General features: G+C 35.8%; 1 protein-coding gene across 5 annotated transcripts in view; it reads right to left on the bottom strand.

Moving 5' to 3' along the window:
* Nucleotides 1-18,271, bottom strand: part of Mtx2 (metaxin 2) — a 46,120-nt gene extending 27,849 nt beyond the window's left edge. For 3 of the 5 annotated variants that reach the window (XR_012447270.1, XM_074071153.1, XM_074071152.1), the window contains exons 1-2: nucleotides 18,037-18,271; nucleotides 775-822 (exon numbers count right to left, since the gene is read on the bottom strand). Coding sequence is in view for 4 of the 5 variants with exons in the window: in XM_074071153.1 (XP_073927254.1) it covers nucleotides 775-822; nucleotides 18,037-18,076 (88 nt within the window). In the remaining variant the exon portion in view is untranslated. The remainder of the gene's footprint in view (nucleotides 1-774; nucleotides 823-18,036) is intronic. The other 2 variants (XM_020177345.2, XM_020177344.2) reach the window with 2 other exon arrangements.
* Between the last annotated feature and the right edge of the window lie 656 nt (nucleotides 18,272-18,927).

Here is an 18,927-nt window from a genome sequence, read left to right as displayed (position 1 = left end):
ATAGAATTGTTTCCTCTAAAACTATTTCATTATTTATCTTATCTGAAATATGTAATTAAAATTACTCATTTAAAAACAAATTCACTTTTAAATTTTCAAGAAATATTCCCTTTCCAGTAAAATAGCATCTATTCAAATCTCTCTAGTTAAAAGTAAAAGCATTCACAATCACACAAAACCAGCTTGCAGTTAATATTGCACAGTGTGTCTAGGTCTGTCACACAAAAGAAAGATGACAAGTTCGCTGCAATAAAAATTCCATGCTTAGAAGACTAGGGCTGCTGCCTATTAGTCTTCATTACTTTGCAGTCTTCTGACAACTGTAGCAGGCTGCTGAGCCCCAAATGGGGTCCATAATGTGATCTGATGATATATGAAGAGCTGCTAAAGGGAGCCTGAACCATCCTAGCCTATACATTTTAACAGTTCCTTTTTACTGAGAGCCCACTTTACCACAGGACTTCAAAAATTTGCTGTCTCAGCTATTGGTGCAGTAAATCTGCCAAATGCTCCTGCAACCACATCATTTTACACTGCCTCCAGCAGCCAATATAATGAGTCAATAATAAACTAAGGACCTTACAGGCCATGAACAGTTGGTTTACACTAGCAGATACAAGTTTAGGCAAAACCTCCTAGACAAATTATACAAGGGAATCCGTTCTTTATGTTTTATGCTCTCTTTGCAGTAAATTATATTAGTGAGGGTTTAGGGGAGTTGGTAATAAATATATTTTGATACAAAGTCACTTTTAATTGTGAACAAGAACCTACCTTTCAGTTGCTGATATAATGTTGCATTTTCAGGCCAAGGTTCTGTAGCTGCAGAAACAAGACAATGACGATTATGCACATATGGACAATCAAGCAAATTAATATGTATATTGTCCTACAGCATTTAAAGTCAATTGCTAATAAGGTTATCTTAAATATGGGAAACACGCTAGCTTATAATCCATGGTAACCTAAATAAGTAGGTTAGACTATTTGAAATGCATGTTTGTTTTATTATTTGGTGATGAATTATTTTTTGTGGGGAGAAGAGGTGAAAACATCTTGTCCAATCAAAACTGAGAATTTAACAAATAAATAAGTTTCCTTTAAATACACCTATGCCCAAATGTTGTTCATACATATAAAAAAGATACTGATGCTTTATTCATTACAAATAAAGATAGTGAAACAACATCTGTAATATTTTACTGTAAGCTTTTAACCAAGTAAAATTTCACACTCTACATGAAAGACTCAAATACATCTGAATCAGGCTTTCTACCTTTCTTTTAAGCTAGTATTATTTAAAAACACAGAGGAATCCTCTTATGTTCTAGAACATTTCATTGCTATGTATACTACCACCCCACAAAAACAGTTAAAGCAAAGTGGTGTGAAAAAGCATTAAGCACCTACAATGTGAAACAAAGCCAGTAAAGCTAATTTTAGGTCTGAAGTGAAGCTTTACCCTGACCCTTAATCTTTCATCTAGAGAAGATTCCAGCTACAAAGAGAATATTAGCAACCTACCTGTGCTTAGGAAAAGCACTAGATCTGAATTTTGTCTAATCAGCTGCACTTAATAAGCAATTGCTCCACACAGAATATCAAGGTATTTTTTGTTGAATTCTTTCCAAAAGCCATAAACATTGGAATCACCAATTCTAATACAGCAGCTACATTTGCTCTCAGCAAGTAAATTAAATATCTGACATTTCATAACTGGTACTTCTCTTATTGTGTTTATACCAATCCCAGTCTCTGACATAGCAACAAATCATTTTAATACATAACTATGGCTGTCTTTTTTAAAGAAATGTATATATGTAAAGCTTTTTTTTTTTTCTTAAGACCAATAATTTGAGAGGGAGTATGAAAGAGGAACCCCTTAGTTTGCTTTTATCACACTTTACAATGACAAGAAAAACACAGTATAGTATTACTATATTAAAAATTGTAAATGTTACTTTCAGCTTAGTTTGGGCTCCACAAAAATTAGATTCACATTGAATGATAATACCAGGAAATCAACAAGCAAATAATGAACCACAGATACTTCTGTATACTATTACCTACAATACTACACATCCATGTAAGTAAGGTTTACTGGATTTTGACACACAAAGCAAAAAGTCAACAAGACTAAATATTTATTATATTTTACTATAATATTCATTTTTAACAAAGTAAAATTTCAGTATGAACCCAATTAACCTTTATAACAGAGTTTTAAAATAAAAGTCGGAAAAAAAGCTGACATCAGCAAATTACTCAAAAGTTACCTTTTAGTATAAAATGTACGGTCAGCATACCTACACAATTGACATCTAAACTAGAAATACAACAAGGTTTATTCATTACAAAATCCTAAATCATCAAAGATTCACTTATATGCATTATATTAACCTTATTAAAGTTTAATAAAGCAAAGGAATAAGATTTATAAAATTTTCAAAGAATAAATATTTAAACTAAGTTCTTTAAGGGAACAGATGTGTCTTAATTGACTATTAAAGCCATACTGTACTGTGCCTTGCATGCAGTTGGTGTTCATTAATTGTATATATAAAGAAAGAAAAAGAAATCTGATTAAACCTATCATATTTCATTCCCTAGACATTCTAGCTAATCACAGTTTTAAAGAACTTATTATCATCTGTATTGGGACAGTAGGATGTTTGAATTAAAATCTGGCAATTTTAACTTTTGGTCAGCTATTCTGTATACATACTAGACATACATTAAATTTTTCCAAACAACGGAATAACATACACTGAATATTAAATGTATGCTGAATATAATTTAAGTATTCTTTGATAAATTAGAAGTTACTCTATTATGTTGTAAAGATGAGTTCTCATATGAACAGCAATTCATGAGTTCAGTAATTCCAGTTAAAAGTCAATTCACAGGGCTGGGAATATAGCTCAGTGGTAGAGCGCTTGCCTCACATACATGAGGCCCTCCCTGGGTTCAATCCTCAGCAGCACCAAAAACAAAAGTTCATTCATCACCGCCACCAGGGATTCTCCAAATACAATCCAACAAACATATTCAGAAGTTATTTTGCAACATATTACCTGATTGCAAATAAAACTAAAGAAGTTGCCAAGAAATACCAAAAGTTCTTGTCATTAAGGACCTAAAGCTGGAAACTGGAGGAAAGGAATAAATGTTTTGCTTAATCCAAGGTATAAAAAGAAAAATATCTTTGAAATAGTAATAAAACATTTTCACCTTTTACCAATTTTTTTCAATTTACCATAAATTTGTTTTAGACCACAAACTACTTCAATAGTAAATAAAAACTCATAGCTCACATATCCTTATCTATTTCAATTTCTACCAACAAAAGCACTCTCTGGACTTGAAGTGTTGTTTTAAACATGCTTTAGGGGAAGGGGCAGCATTAGAAAAACTACAAAAGGTGAGACTGAACATTTCTGAAGACGAGGTTGATAAGAAATGGAAGTTGTGAGAGAAAATTATCCAACACTGTCAAGGTACAAGTTACTGGTATGTTGACAACAAAAGTAAACTCTCTCCTTAAGACACATCAAGAGTCAAGTAATAAAGACCAAAATCCTCAACATGACCTACCAGGCTCTATTTGGCCTTACATATCACCCTTTCTACCCCATCAAACACACATCTCCAGCCCACTCACCCTCTTCTGTGTATTTCAGCCACAATGGTCTTCATCCAGTTCTGGATGTACCATGAGCTTTCCTGCCCTAAGACTCATTTGTGCTATTTCTCCTGTCTAGACCAATCTTTTCCTCCTCTTGTGTCATCACATCTTGGCTCAAACATAACCTCTTCAGGTACATACAGGTTCATGAACATGTAACCTATGTGCTTGTTAGAACCAGCACTTTAAAAACTCCCTATACTTCAGTCAGGCACTGGTGCCTCACACCTACAATCCTAGCTACTCAGGAAGATAGTGTTTCAAGGCCTTCCTGGGCAAATAGTTCATGAGACCCTATCTTGAAAATGCCCAACACGAAAAAGGGCTGGCAGAATGGCTCAATTAATAGAGTCCCTAATTAGTGAGTGTGAGACCCTGGGTTCAAACCCCAGTACACCACAAAACAAAAACAAAAACAAAAAAAAAAAAAAAGAAGAAGAAGAAGAAGAAGAAGAAAGGAAAAAAAAGAATCCTATACTTATAAGGTGCTCTACAATTTTTAACAAGGGGGGGGTCTCAAATTTTCATTTTGCAATAGGCCCTACAAATTACATAGCTGATCCAATCTCCAGAAAGGCTTCAATAACCTCCCTGGATTTTTTTCAAATACTTTTTACCCACACACTCCTTTATACCACTTATCACAGTTAATATTTTTACAATTTGACTGTAATTGTTTATCTCCCTCACTAGGAAATAAGCAGCATGACTCTCTAATGCTCATGTTTGATTTTTGCTTACCACTTCATCCCTAGAAACTTCATCCTTAGCACATAACGGGTAATCAGTAAACATTGATTGAATAAATATTTTTACTGTGTACCACTTAGGCTAAGAATGCAGCTGGGAAGATAAGGAAACTACACTGCACGGTAAAATTTTAAAATAAACTAAACTTTATTCAGACAATTCTATACTACAACCAATAACACAAGTCTAAAATTATCAAACAGCTGCCTAAAAACAGTTCGAACTTTCATTTCAGCTTATCTTTTTAACTCTTTCTACTTTCATTTTTAGTGTAAGCTTTTTAGTATGTCTGATATACATTGGCTCAGAAATTAACTACCATATGACTTCTAAATCTTATATTAAAATACGTTATTGATGGGGACATGAGACCTTAAAAAATGGTGATGTATAGGTTAGCCACAGGATGTGCAAAGGAGAACTGTGGGACATCTTGTCAGAGTTGAGGACCTAACAGGCTTAGAAGTGGTGTAACAATATCTGATTGTTATGGGTTGAATAAATGCCCCCCACACTCATGTTCAAAGTCCGGTCTCCAGCTGGTGACACTATATTGGGAGGTGTGAGAAACTTTAGGAGGTGAGGCCTGGTTAGAAAAAGTAGGATATTGGGGCGTGTCTCTGAAGGCCCTTCCTGTTTCTCTGCTTCCTGGCCACCATGCAGCAAACAGCCTGCTTTGATTGAGGTTTCTCACCACAATGACGTCAGCCTTGCCTCAGGCCCAAAGCAACTGTTCCCCTGACCATAGACTGAAACCATGAGCCAAAATAAATCTTTCGTCCCGCAGATATCTTTCACGGAAACAAAAACTGACTAACAACTGATGAAAACTATGTTTTTCACATAAAACATCAAATAGAAATTTCCAATTTTAGAGTTAATACAGAGGTAAGAAATGCAGAGCTAATTTATAGATAATTTTCTTCCTATACTTCGAAGGATTGTCTTGTATGCTACAAGATACACACCCACATACTCCATAACCCCGTACAGGAGAACATTGTTCTAAGTAAGTATTTACTTGAAGTTTTAGCAGGGAACCCAGAGATTCACATACTCTTCCTTCTCTCTCCTGGTGAAATCGTCTTTTTGACTAAGGAAAAAACAGAAGGAACATACTTGAATAAATAAGGAGGATGGAAGTCCCTGTCTCCATATCTACCTATAATAAGATCCTTGTGTCCAACCAGAGTGTATCAAATTTCCCCTGCACACTACTTCTTCACCTTTATGACTTTGTGCAAACCCTTTCCCTGCAACACTCCTTCACTGCCACATACCCAACCCTATACTTTTTTTTAAGACCAAATTTAAATGCCACTTCCATCAAGAAGGCTTTTATAATAAATCAAATTTCCCCTTTACCTATACTGTCATAGCAGGTTGTGCTTGTCTTATTTCATGTATTATTTTCTATTCTATCATATGGTTATATTAATATCTTGTCTCTCTTTCTAGGATAAAATTCCTACAATGTGAAAATTTTCTATGATCCTGAAATTATTTATTAAAAACTTGGCTTCTCAATTGTTTCAAACTAATGATAGCACTTATAATAATATATGCCAAAATATGGAATTTGAATTATTTTGCTTTTTGTCTAAGTATCACTTAAAGCTAACATCTTTACTGCAAGAATTCCAAATTAAAACTACCTATCTTTCAGAAATTAATTCATTTCTGAAAAAGAAAACTACTATATCCTTTCCATGCCAAAGCAGTAACTTAACTCTAAGACACTTAATGACTCATATTAATTTACTCTTTAAAATTATAATTACTATTCTAACAGTATTCACTAGCATAACATGCATTAAATTTTATCATTTATATTCCTATTTAAGAATACCTAGAAATAAATATCAGAACACCCCATAACTAAGTGCATCTCTAATTAATGTTAATTAAAATCCAGTTAGTCCTTTACCTACTTTCTGATTTTTCCATGGTCTATGTCCCCATTATTTTACATTTTAGTGTCCTCTTTACCAGGAGCAAAAGAGATACCTCTTTAAGTTTCAGTCTTTAATGGGATAAAGAATTTTTTTTATCCAAATGAAACACTTCTTAAATTTTTCAAAGAAGCTTTCTCTACTGTTATAAGTATTTATGGTGAGGAAAACAAAGTAAAATTAAAAACAAAAGGCCATGCACCAAACCTGGTGATGATGTGCACCTATAATCCCAGCACTTAAGAACCTGAGGCAGGAGGACAGAAAGTTCTAGGCTAGCCCAGGCTACACAAAGAGAACCTGTCTCAAAAAAGAAAAATGAAGGCAGGAGGGGCAGACATACATGTCCCTTCTTTTGGACTTGAACTTTTGAAAGCCATAATAGAAAAATGCATAAACATTAGAAATGCACATGCCAAAGCAATATCAATAACCCAAACCACACAAATTTGCTTCCTGTTGTTTTAATTGTATTTAAGCTACTTATGTTTAAGCTTTTCAACCAATATAATATAACCCAAAAAAGCAATATTCTTTACTACTAGTACTCTATTAAAATTGTTAGTGAAATGACTGCTAGCTAATAAATTCACATATGTACATCACTGGTTCTCCTAAAGACTTTACATATTACTTGATTCTCTTCAATGTCAAGTTAAGCAATAAGTCATTCTGGTGGCATATGATCCATCCATCCCATTCAATTCAGGGTATTTCACACTATGAAAGTGCTATGACCTAATATACAAGTCTAGATTGCAATGTCCATTTCTGGATGATCTAATCTAAGAGGACAAGAAAAGGGCCATGAAAAGAGGTGCCCTCTGTTGTTGGCTTCTTTTCTTTTTTTTAAGTCCCTCATTTTTAATGTACAACATGACTCTTCAGGCATATGAATGTAGGTGAAGACATAATTTGTAGAATAATAGGCACTAATATTACATGCTGCTTCAGTTCTGTCATTTTTCCAATCCATCAAATTGATTAATGCTATAATAACTCTACGCAAACCTATCATTTGTGCACTAATGAAGTCAAACTCAGTTTATCCTTAGGCAACCATATTCCAAAAGCTCATAGATGTCATCTCTTTAGCATCACAAGACTATTTAGACAGTGGAAACATGTGTAGCCTATCTCCAAATTTGGATGGCTTTCTGCCAAAGGTGTAAATGCAAATACTAATAATATACAAAATGCTCAAAGAGCACTTGGTGGCTCTTAAACATAGACAAGGTCCTGCAAGACATATAGAGAAAAGAAGGAAATAGATGTTAATTTGACATAGATAACTATACTGATGATCTCAATATCAACAAATACGGACTAAGTTTAAAACCCATTAAGTTTTAGATAATTACAACATTAAGGTTTCATTTTAAAATAATTTTTAGGATGGCTAGATTTAAAATACAATATGGAACTATTAAAATGGGAATTTTAGGAGCCATGTATCTTCAAGAAGAAAAAAACAAGAAATAAGATAACAGTCTTATTATCACAGAATTCCTTCATAAATACAAGAGCAAGGGTAGAAAATCCTCAGAGATTCCTCCAAAAAATATTAAAGCCATTTAACTGAAAAAACAGGTTATTAAATGTCTAAAATGTGCCAGTGACGATAATAAAAAGATAAAGATAAATATAAAACTGTCATTTAAAACTGTACTATAGGATCTAATTTTATTGAATGGGTGCAGGGCAAGGAGAGGAAGTGAGAAGAGGGGATGACAACCATTTACAACATAGTAAGTGAATTCAGATGGTGTAAAGAAAAAAATCTAGGTCTTAAAGTCAGACATACACAGGTTCTCTTCCCAATTCTACAACTTACTGTCTGAGTAACCTTGGCCAAGTTGCTGAACTTTTCCTTGCCTCAATTATCTCACTATAAAAGGGGGAAATATTAGATATCTTCATGATTATTAAAAGAATAAAATTACATAAATTTTATAAGTGCCCTATATAGTCCTTAACTCAGAGAATGTATCTGATCAATAATTATTATTAATATAAACACTAGACCAGAAGTGTATATAAAGGCCTATATAAATACACTTGAAGAAATAATTTGCCTGAAGAATACAGGAATGAATTCACAAAAGGATATGAACTATGAATTGGGGCCAAATAATAACTGGAAGCATGCCAGAAAGAAGGTGAGGGTCAAGGACAGTAGAGATGTTTACCAAAAAACTTAACACCTCTTATTCAGTCTTAGGAATGTTAAATGCTCAGCAAAGGCTAGTAGCTGAATTAACTATCTCTGTACAGGTTTCTATAAGGTATATCACTTCATATCGAAATTATCCATTTCAACAGATGTATCCTACACAAGAATCTAAGTTCAACAAATGCAAGAATTGTATTCATTTTTGTACTTCCTAGAACCTGGCAGAGCTCCTGGCACAACTCAGACATTCAAAAACTATATTCTGTAGGAAATACAAGCAGGTCTTTTCCTGCATAAAACTTGAATCTGACATCAAAAACTTGCTACATAGGGCTAGCGGAATTGCACAACTGGTAGACCTCTTGCCTAGCCAATCTGAGGCCCTGATTTCAAGGCCCAGTACTGGAAAAAAAAAAAACCAACTTCCTATAACTCTGAAAATAAAACTAAAGAATGATGACAACTAGATTCAATGGTGGATATTCAAGAATTAACTTTTTCTCCAAATTGCTTGATGGTTCCTAACCAGAAGTGTACAACCAACCCATCTACAGAGTATTTGAAAAATATTCTTGCCTTAGTGCCCCCTCAATCTTTCCATAAAATAAGCTTTAATGGGCTGGAGATGTAGTTTAATAGTATAGCATTTACCTACCATGTACAAGGCACTGGGTTCTATCCCCAACACCACAAAAAAAAAAGCTTCTGGTGAGAAAAAAATGACTGTGCAAGTATGCATGCATGTTGGGGCAGGGGTGCAATGCAAGGTAAGCATCTCTAGTTTTAAAGCGTTCCACAGATAATTGATTTTAATGTGCAATACCACTTTTATGCACTACAGTCCACTCACTACCACCTCCCATGCACTCCCATCCCATTTCAGAACCACTATTAAGTCATAAGAGGGACTAGTCAGCTCCCAGCTCTAAATAAACAGGCTTAGCTAAGCCCTCTATACCAGTGCTATATTACCACATTGGTTACTTCGGCAGAGGCTACCACATACCCTAAGCTACCAGCCCTTCCAGGATCTTACCACTTCCCCACCAAGAAGTAAAAGCTAATTCCCTTCCCCCTGAATACAGGCAGGCTTGTAACTCTGTTGTGACCAACAATAAGGTAGAAGTAATGCTGCATGTCTTTCAGAACTTGGTCATATAACATGATGCAGCTCTACCTTGTTAGCTTGGACACTTGCCTTTGAAGAAATGAATCACCACAGATAAAGTCCATCTCCCCCCCCCAAAAAAAAGACTATCCTCAGGCCACCATTCTCCAAATTATCACCAATAGCAAGCATTAAAAAAAAAAATCAGTATACAAATACATGGCAAGAAGGAGAAATCTGTTTGAGGAATGTGATGGTTAATTTTAGGTGTCAACTTGACTGGATCAAGGAATACTAAGAGAAATAGTAAAACATTATTTCTGGGTGAGTCTGTGATGGTGTTTCCAGAGGAGATTGGTGAGGGAAATCTCCCTTCAATGTAGGCAAGCACCATTCAATAGTTATTCTTGAGACAGGGTCTTGCTTTATGCCCAGATCGGCCTAGACCACCAGCCTATTCATGCTTCCCCTTGTAGCTGGGATGACAGACACATGCTAACACCATTAGTGTTAAGATATTGGTTAAGATGGGGTCTCACACACTTTTTGCCTGGGCTGGAATCTTCCATAAAATCATAAAATAAGCAAATCAGTACTACTTATAATCCATGATGTCAAAACATTTTCTTTTTTTTTTATTTGTTTTTTTTGGGGGGAAATAGTTGTTGGGGGGGTGGTTTTGGTGTTTGCAGTGCTGAGAATTGAACCTAAAGCTCAGGAATGCTAGTCAAGCACTCTAGCACTGTGCTACATAGCGAACCCCAAAACACTCTCTTACAACATAAAAACTAATAATCAAAGAAAAAGAGGTTAACAAAAGACCAAATCAGATGCCAATATTACTTTACAGAAATAAATACTTGAGTAATGATAGCCTCTTCATGATAAACATATGATACAATTTATTTGTGTAAAGTTCTAGTCAGTGCTATAGACTGACCAGATAATGAAGTAAGATGTGTGAGGGGAAATTCCACTATATCTAAGAATACTGTATCCAATAGGACAAATAAACACACCAAGACTTTTTTAGAAGTCCAAAAGTAGGTTAAGTTATGAAGAATTTTCTTTTGGGGCTTATAAAATTTCTTAGAGGGCTGGTGGAGTGGCTCAAGTGGTAGAGCAACTGCCTAGCAAGTGAGAGGCCCTGAGCTCAAACCCCAGTACCACCAAAAAAAAAAAAAAAAAAATTTCTTAGAGACTAGACTGGGGGTGGTAGAGCATGCCTATAATCCCAGTGCTGGGAATTCAAGTTCAAGGCCAAGGTAGGCTACATAGTGAGTTCCAGACAAGCCTGTCTCAAAAAAACAAAAACAAAAACAAAAACCCTTAGAGATAAAAATATATAATCAGCACAAAAATATAACTAAGTGTATAAGCACAATAAAATGCATTTTATGGTTTCTATTTTGCTAACACAGTTACAGTTAATGGGAATTGTCATAACAAAATGATTGTTTTTATGAAAAGAATCTTCTTTATTACTAACCAATCAAATTTCATTTTATTACTGATGTGAAAAAGTTCAAAATCATGATTCATTTATAGAGCACACAAAAATAAGAAAAGTATTCAAGAATAAAGGATCACTTACAAAGCAATAAAAAATTAAAGCATGCATTTCTCTTACTGGCAAGGCAAATACTTCTCTTCTACATATAAATGAGTATAGCTAAATTTACTGAATAATATAACTGCTGTCTTTGAACAAAAAATGAAAAGCCTGAATTTTCAATATCTCATCTCGATTTGGTATTTTCATTCTATCTGATAACTACTTATCAAGATATTTTTAAATGCTTGAAAAATGTTAAGAAGTCTGAAGATGTTTTCTTTCAATTTCCACTCAAATATGGAAGGCTTAAGCTAACATTAATAACTCAAAAGTCTTCACAGAACTAAGACTGACAAATCTTATCACCAAAATCTTTTAAGTTAAAAACCAAAACTCAGGACTGGAAGTATGGCTCAAGCAGTAGAGTACCTGCTTTGCAAGCACAAAGTCCTGAGTTCAAACCCCAGTACAACCAAAAAAAAAATTCATGGGGTTGGGAGTATAGTTCACTGCCAGAGCACTAGCATGTGCAAGGCCCTGGGTTCAATCCCCAACACTCTCCTCAAAAAACAAAACGAAACATAGTAACAAAGATTACCAAAAAATTTTAAAACTAACATCACAGCTTAGCTATGCACTATTTATGTAAACAGCCTTTCAAGGGATCTTAACACATCAAAGTTTTCAAAAGGCACCAAAACATTGTCTCTACATAGCTGGTTCCAAATCTATTCATGAATATAGTATGAGAAAATAATAAGCCATGCTGTTGTCAGTAACCTGTACTTTGGCTCTAATCTGAAGATTTGTCTTGGTTTTATTTCAATATCAACTTCTTATCTATAAAGGTTGTAAGTTCCACAAGTCACTACAGGTGTATATGTACAAATGGGTATATGTAAGCACTGTTAGAAAAGAGAAAAATCATATACACCTATAACAGCTTGGCACACATCAACTTTACTAAACTGTAAAGATTACTAAATTATAAAGATTAGTAAACTGTAAAGATTAAGGATCAAGATTCCAAAGCCAACCGAGGTAAAAGTTGCCAAGACCCTATCTAAAAAAAAAAAAGGGGGGGAGCTGGCGTCACGGTTCAAGTGGTATAATGCATGCCTAGCATGCTGGAGACCCTGGGTTCAATCAGTAGTATCCAGATACTCCAATCAGCACCTAGTCCTGCAACTGCTCTCTCTTCCTCCTGAATCTCTCCCACTGAATGCCTATCTTGTGCATTCTGAACTTGCTTGGCCAGTGTGAGCTGTCCTTTGTGTGTGTGTATGTGTGCATAGAGACAGAGATACAATACCCTAAAAAACTTATAAGAATATGATTACGTAACTAAATTATGGTTTATAATTAAATACTAGATAATCATGAAAAATGATAATACATAATTTCATCATAGACATAAAAAGACACCACAATGTTATATTCCAAATAGGTTACAAAAAATATGAATATTATATATTATCTATGTCAACACATTTTTAATTTAGGGAAAAAGTTTTAAATATGAAAATGGGATTTAAAATCTTAATCTGGGTGGTGTGATTTAAGGTGATTTTTTACATTATTCCTTGTATTTCTCTGGATTTTTTTTTTTTTTTTTGCAGTACTAGGGCTTAAACCTCAGGGCCTAAGGGGACCAGGAACTAGAGAAAAGGTTAGATCAAAAAGAATTAACCTAGAAGGTAACACCCACGCACAGGAAATCAATGTGAGTCAATGCCCTGTATAGCTATCCTTATCTCAACCAGCAAAACCCCTTGTTCCTTCCTATTATTGCTTATACTCTCTCTACAACAAAATTAGAGATAAGGGCAAAATAGTTTCTGCTGGGTATTGAGTGGGGGGAGCGGGAGGGGGTGGAGTGGGTGGTAAGGGAGGGGGTGGGGGCAGGGGGGAGAAATGAACCAAGCCTTGTATGCACATATGAATAATAAAAGAAAAATGAAAAAAAAAAAAAAAAAGGGAGATTGATGGAGGGGGTAAATCTTACTATGATATACTATAAGCACATATGTACATACCATAATGTATTCCCCTGTACAACTATTATATACTAATAAAATCATAAAAATACAGCTATATAAAAAAAAAAAAAAAACAACCTCAGGGCCTTCACCTTGAGCCACTCCAGCAACCCAATTTTTTGTAATAGGGTTTTTCGAGATAGGGTCTCACAAACTATTTGCCTGGGCTGGCTTCGAACTGCAATCCTCCTGATCTCTGCCTCCTGAGTAACTAGGATTATAGGTGTGAGCCACCAGTTGTTTTCATTTTATACAGTGGTCAAATGTCATTGTTATTATCTTTAGGAAAAAAAAAAAACCACTATAAACCTTTCTCATCTGACAGGGAAGAAGTGTCAGATTGACTTACACATTCAAATGGTGCTCAGAGTCTTAAAGAAGAAGTAAGAGCTGTGTAAGTGGACACTTTAGACAGAGGGCAACATGTGCCAAAGTTGGACACTACAAATTATTTAGAAAGGTTAAAGTTCAAGGAAAGGAGTGACAAGAGACAGGCTAGAGTGACAGACTTGGAATTAGTTATGAAGTGTCTCACATGCCACTCCACCTATTGACACTAGAAAACCAATGAAGGTTTAAAACGAGAAGTCACACCAATATTTTAAGCAAATAAAAATAAAACAAAACTCCCACTGAGGCTTACAGTATAGAGACTCATTTGGAAGAAGTTCAGACTGAAAGAAAAAAACAAAAATTCAAAGACTAATACAGTAATTCAAGTGAGAAACAAAACCTTCAAATAAGGTAACAGCAGATGAGATGGAAAGAGTAACTCATATAGTGGCATAGGAACAGAAAACTTGATGGGGAGGAAACAGAAGTAGTTCATTTAAACTGGGAATTCAAAGAAGGCTTCTCTGTCAGTGAGCTTTCAGATACTCTGAGAAAATACTTGAGATAATCAACTTATAAAGAAGAAAGGTTTATTTTGGCTCACAGGTGGCAAGTTTCAGTACATAGCAGGGCAGACTTGTTGCTTTGAGGCCTGTAGTAAGGCAATATATCATGACATGCAGCAGAACAAAGCTGTTCACCTCATGAGCAATACAAAAAAAGAAAGCAAAAGAGACCAGGGTCTCACAGTCCCAATGTCTTAAAGCTTCCACCAGTTTCCAATACTGCCACACTGGAGATCAAGCCTTTAACACATGGGCCTTTGGGGAACATTCCATACCCAAACTCTAGCAGCTTCCAAAAAAATGTCCTTATGAATAAGGCTCTCAAGAAGGTACTACAAAAATATCACAGGCACATTCCAGATGCCCTTAAATGTTTCCAAAAGAGACACTAAAAAGTGTTAGCTCATGTCCACTGGGAAGAAGAAAAATAAGAATAATAATATAAGCTCTCCGTAACCAAAAAAAGGAAAACCTAATTACTTATTAAGTTATAATAGTACTATATAAATATATATCTATACTTTTTTGAGGTTGACTTTTTACAAGAAAATCATTAGTTACTATCAGAAACAGAATATTATGAATGGGTCACACTTGTAAGTCACAAGTTCAACACAAGGTCTCAGATAAATTATTCCTTTGGCCCTCATCCTTTTTCACTTCTTAACAAGGTATAATATTTTAAAATGAAAAACTTATATTCATTTAAATTACAAAAGTAAAATATGCTCACTATAGTAATTCAAACAACTCAAATATACTTCCTCTACCCTCCACCAAAACCCTCTTTTTATTACCCTGAAACTTCTAGGGAAAATTAGTTGAATATTCTTCTACAAGTTTTTCTTTGCTTATGTAAACATACACATTTCTATGTAGGCTTTATTTATTTATCAAGTTCATACAAGACATATATCATCCTATAACTTTTTACTTAATATAATCCTAGCTTTCAAGCCAATATATTTGATAGGTACATCTCTTCATTTTTAAAAAATGTAGGCATAGCATCACTTTTATAAATTTAGTTTTCTAGTTAACAAATGTTTTGATCAATGCAAACATTATAGAAAGACTAAATCAAGCTATTTAATATATCATCACCTCACCAATTTGTCTATTTTTATGATGAAAACATTAAAAATTGTTTTTTTAACAATTCTGAAATATATGATTATTAAATGTGGCTACCATTCAGGGCAGTAATAGATCACTAAAACTTAGCCCTCCAGTCTAAGTTAAATTTTGTGCGCTTTGATGAATATCTCTCCTTTTTCATCCTCCTTCCCCCAGCCTCTGGTACCATCCCTTTTTCAGTCTCTATTTCTACAAGATCAATTATTTTTAGATTCTACATATAAGTGAGATCACACAGTTCTTGTCTTTCTGTGCTTGGCTGATTTCACTTAACAACAGGTCCTCCAGTTCCATTTATACTGTTGTGAATGACAGAATTACTTTCATTTTTTAAGATTTTATAGTATTCCACATTGTGTAAATGCCAATTTTCTTTATCTATTCATCTGTTGATGGACATTCAGGCTGCCTCCACATCATCATTACAAATAGTGCTACAATGAACATGAGAGTACAAATATCTCTTCAACATACCAATTTAAACTATTCTGCATATATATATCCAAAGTGGCATAGCTGGATTGGCATACCATAATCTGATACACATTTGGGAAACAATTTCTATTTTTTGGCTACTACACATAATGCTATAATTAGTGTCGTATATTTCTTTAAGCACTGGTCCTTACATTTCTATCAGATAAGTCTCCATAAGGAGAAGTTCTGGCTCAAAGAATAGCATTTTAATAAATATTGCTATATTAAGTTCCTAAAAAGTAGTATTAACAATAGTTAATTACTATTAACTATGCCCCTCTCAGTTCTAGAAATTATCATATTCATTTTGCCCATCTAACTAGGTAGAAAATTTATGTTAGTGAAGGAGAGCATTAGTTCACTGTCCATTTGTGTTTCCCCTTTTGTAAAATGCCTGTACCGATCCTTTGCTCTTAATTGTCAGGTTTTTTTTATCATTATGAAATGTTTTTTTCTTATTTATTTGTAGAAACTTATTTATGTGGTTTTTTTTTTTTTTTTGGTTTTTTGTTTGGTTGGTTTTTGAGACAGGGTCTTGCTATGTATCCCAGACTGGCCTCAAACTCTCAATTCTCCTGCCCCAGCCTTCCAAGTGCTAGGATTAGAGGCAAGTGCCACTACATCTAACTATTCATAGTGTCCTTTATCATACAAAGCTGTTAAAATTTTTCTACAACCAACTCTGCCATTTTTTTCTATTATGGAATCTGGATTCTGAGTTTTGTTTAGGTCTGTTCTACCACCCAATATTATTAAAATAATCTCCTGTATTTTCTCCTAGTTATTTTCTTCTAATTATTTAGCTATAATTTGGCTTATGTTTCATTTAAATCTTTAATCCATCTGGAATTTACGTGATATGATGACTTAAGACCGGTTCCAATACCATGGATTGAATCACCACCCATCTCTAACTGCTTCCTTACTAGTTATAATTCACTACAAATAGCAAAGACAGCAGACAAAGTTCCCAGAAATTCTTAAACTTTACTAATTGAAGCAGAATCCCAAACTTAAAATTTTATTAAAAGACATTTGTCGTTTTCTCTTTAAAAGAAATCACACATTAGGACACATGCACACAGTTTACTGGTATCAGCCTACACTGTGAAATGATCTTTTAACATTAACATCAATCTAAATAAATTACTAACTAGATAAGTCTAATTTTTTCAACCTAATTTTTATCAAGTTGAAATAATCACTGCTTGAAATCCCAAGACTATTAATTGATTCAAGTCGCAGATTATTTATAGAGGACCGAGGCCATGTTCACGATGACACGGGAGACAAAACGAGTATGATCCTTGCTTTCAGGAAGCTTACAATTTAGTGGGAGCTTCACCGTCTCCTCGAAAACAGTGCACTTTAAGTAAAAAAGAAATACATTGTAATGCCATGAAAACAAGTTTGGCAAAATTTATTACACATTTTGTACTTCCCATTTCCAAAATACTACTTTCTTACTTCAAATGTACCTATTTATTCTAGTGACAATTTCATTGCTGTACTCCAATAACATAATAATAAAAAATAAAATTAATTTAAAACAAGAAAACACTTGTTAGAGTTAGGATTAACTCCACCACACTAAACCTAGAAAAACCTACGCCTAGACTCCTCACTTTTTCAATATAATAATTTCTTTCACTATAATAAATAAAAACCTCAATTAAAAAAATATTACAAACCTATTTACATCAGTTCTGTTCGGTTCATCGAATCACAGGATATTTCTTTAAAGTATCTTAAAGACATTTCAATGACTCCTACAGTCTTAACAAATAGCAGTATTGTGACCCTTGAAAAGGAAGCAAGAACTTCGGTAATTCCTCAATGACAACAGGTAACAAGGACCGCTCCTTGGTGGCAGTCACCTCAAACTTAAGGCCCCACCGGGAGCCACTGCCCCCGGTCCTACACAGAAGCCCTCCGAGCCAGGCTGTGGCCACGCCCCCACTGCACCCCAAACCATGGCCTCCTGCATACCTCATCCGCCCCTGGAGGAGACCAGGACAGACAAACCACTGGCTGGAAAGCAAATGCGACCCGGCACCTGCGGGGTGACCTTGGCCAAGTGTGTCCTCCTCGGTTTTCTCATCCGTAAAGTGAGGCTAGCCCTCGGGGCACGCCTCCACCCCCGGGCCTGGGTTCAGCGTCCAGAGCCGCAAGGCTAGAGGAAAGCTCCGGCCCCCCACTCACGCTGCTCCCCGCACCTGCCCCGCGCCATTCCCGCCTCCGTCCAAGGCCACGCGCGCTACCTGCGATCTGAGAGACGAAGGCTTCCGCCACCAGAGACATGTCGGCCGAGCAGCCCCGCACCCCGGTGCCAGCTCTCCGCGGCCCTCAGCGCTTCTGGCAGTGAACAAGCCTGGCCGGGCTGACGCTCGGACTCGCAAAGTCCACCCCTGTAGCTGCGGCCCCAAGACCCGCAAGGTTACCAACAGGCCCGGCTAGGAACTTCCGGCGCCGCTGACAGCGCCACCCGCGCTTCCGCCCTCCAGGCTCCGCCCCTGTCCGCCAGGCTCCGCCCCCGCGCTTCCGTCAGGTTTTCCGCTCGTCCTGCAGGTGAAGGGAAAAAAGGACTGGAGAGAGGCCTGGCACCCCACTTGTCTCCCACCGGGAGGTGGGCGGGGGGCCTCGGAAGTTCCGGTAGCCTTTCTAGAAGCAAGGATTTTGTAAGCACCTTAGAACATTAGCTCCCACTGCACACCAGGCACTCTAAAATACATGTATACATGGCATTCTGTTTTATTTCGTCCACTCAGCAACCCATCAAGATGATACCGTTATCTCCATTTTAGGGATAAGGAAATAACCTTAAAGAGTTTAAACTACCTTATTTAGGGACTCTGCCAACGCCCAGAAACCTAAGTGAATTCCCTGTGTTCCACTAAGCTGTGGAGTCGATTGGTCCACGGTCAAACACATCCATGTGTTAATATTTAATTAATAGTGTTAATTATTTCTTATTATTTCAAACGTGCTTGTCAGAAAGGAGACTTGAGCAGTGTCTAAATTGAAAGATAGTTTGTCCTTCAGCTCCATACACCCTAAAAGAAGCTCAGCCTGGAGAATAAGATGCTTTAATTTTCACAGGCTTCTCAACTTTTGGGGGGAAGGGAGCAGAAGGAGAGGACACTAAGTGAATC

The sequence above is a fragment of the Castor canadensis genome, chromosome 4 (genome assembly GCF_047511655.1).
Source record: "Castor canadensis chromosome 4, mCasCan1.hap1v2, whole genome shotgun sequence".
Taxonomy (NCBI): Eukaryota; Metazoa; Chordata; class Mammalia; order Rodentia; family Castoridae; genus Castor; species Castor canadensis.
This window is presented reverse-complemented; position numbering and strand designations above follow the sequence as displayed.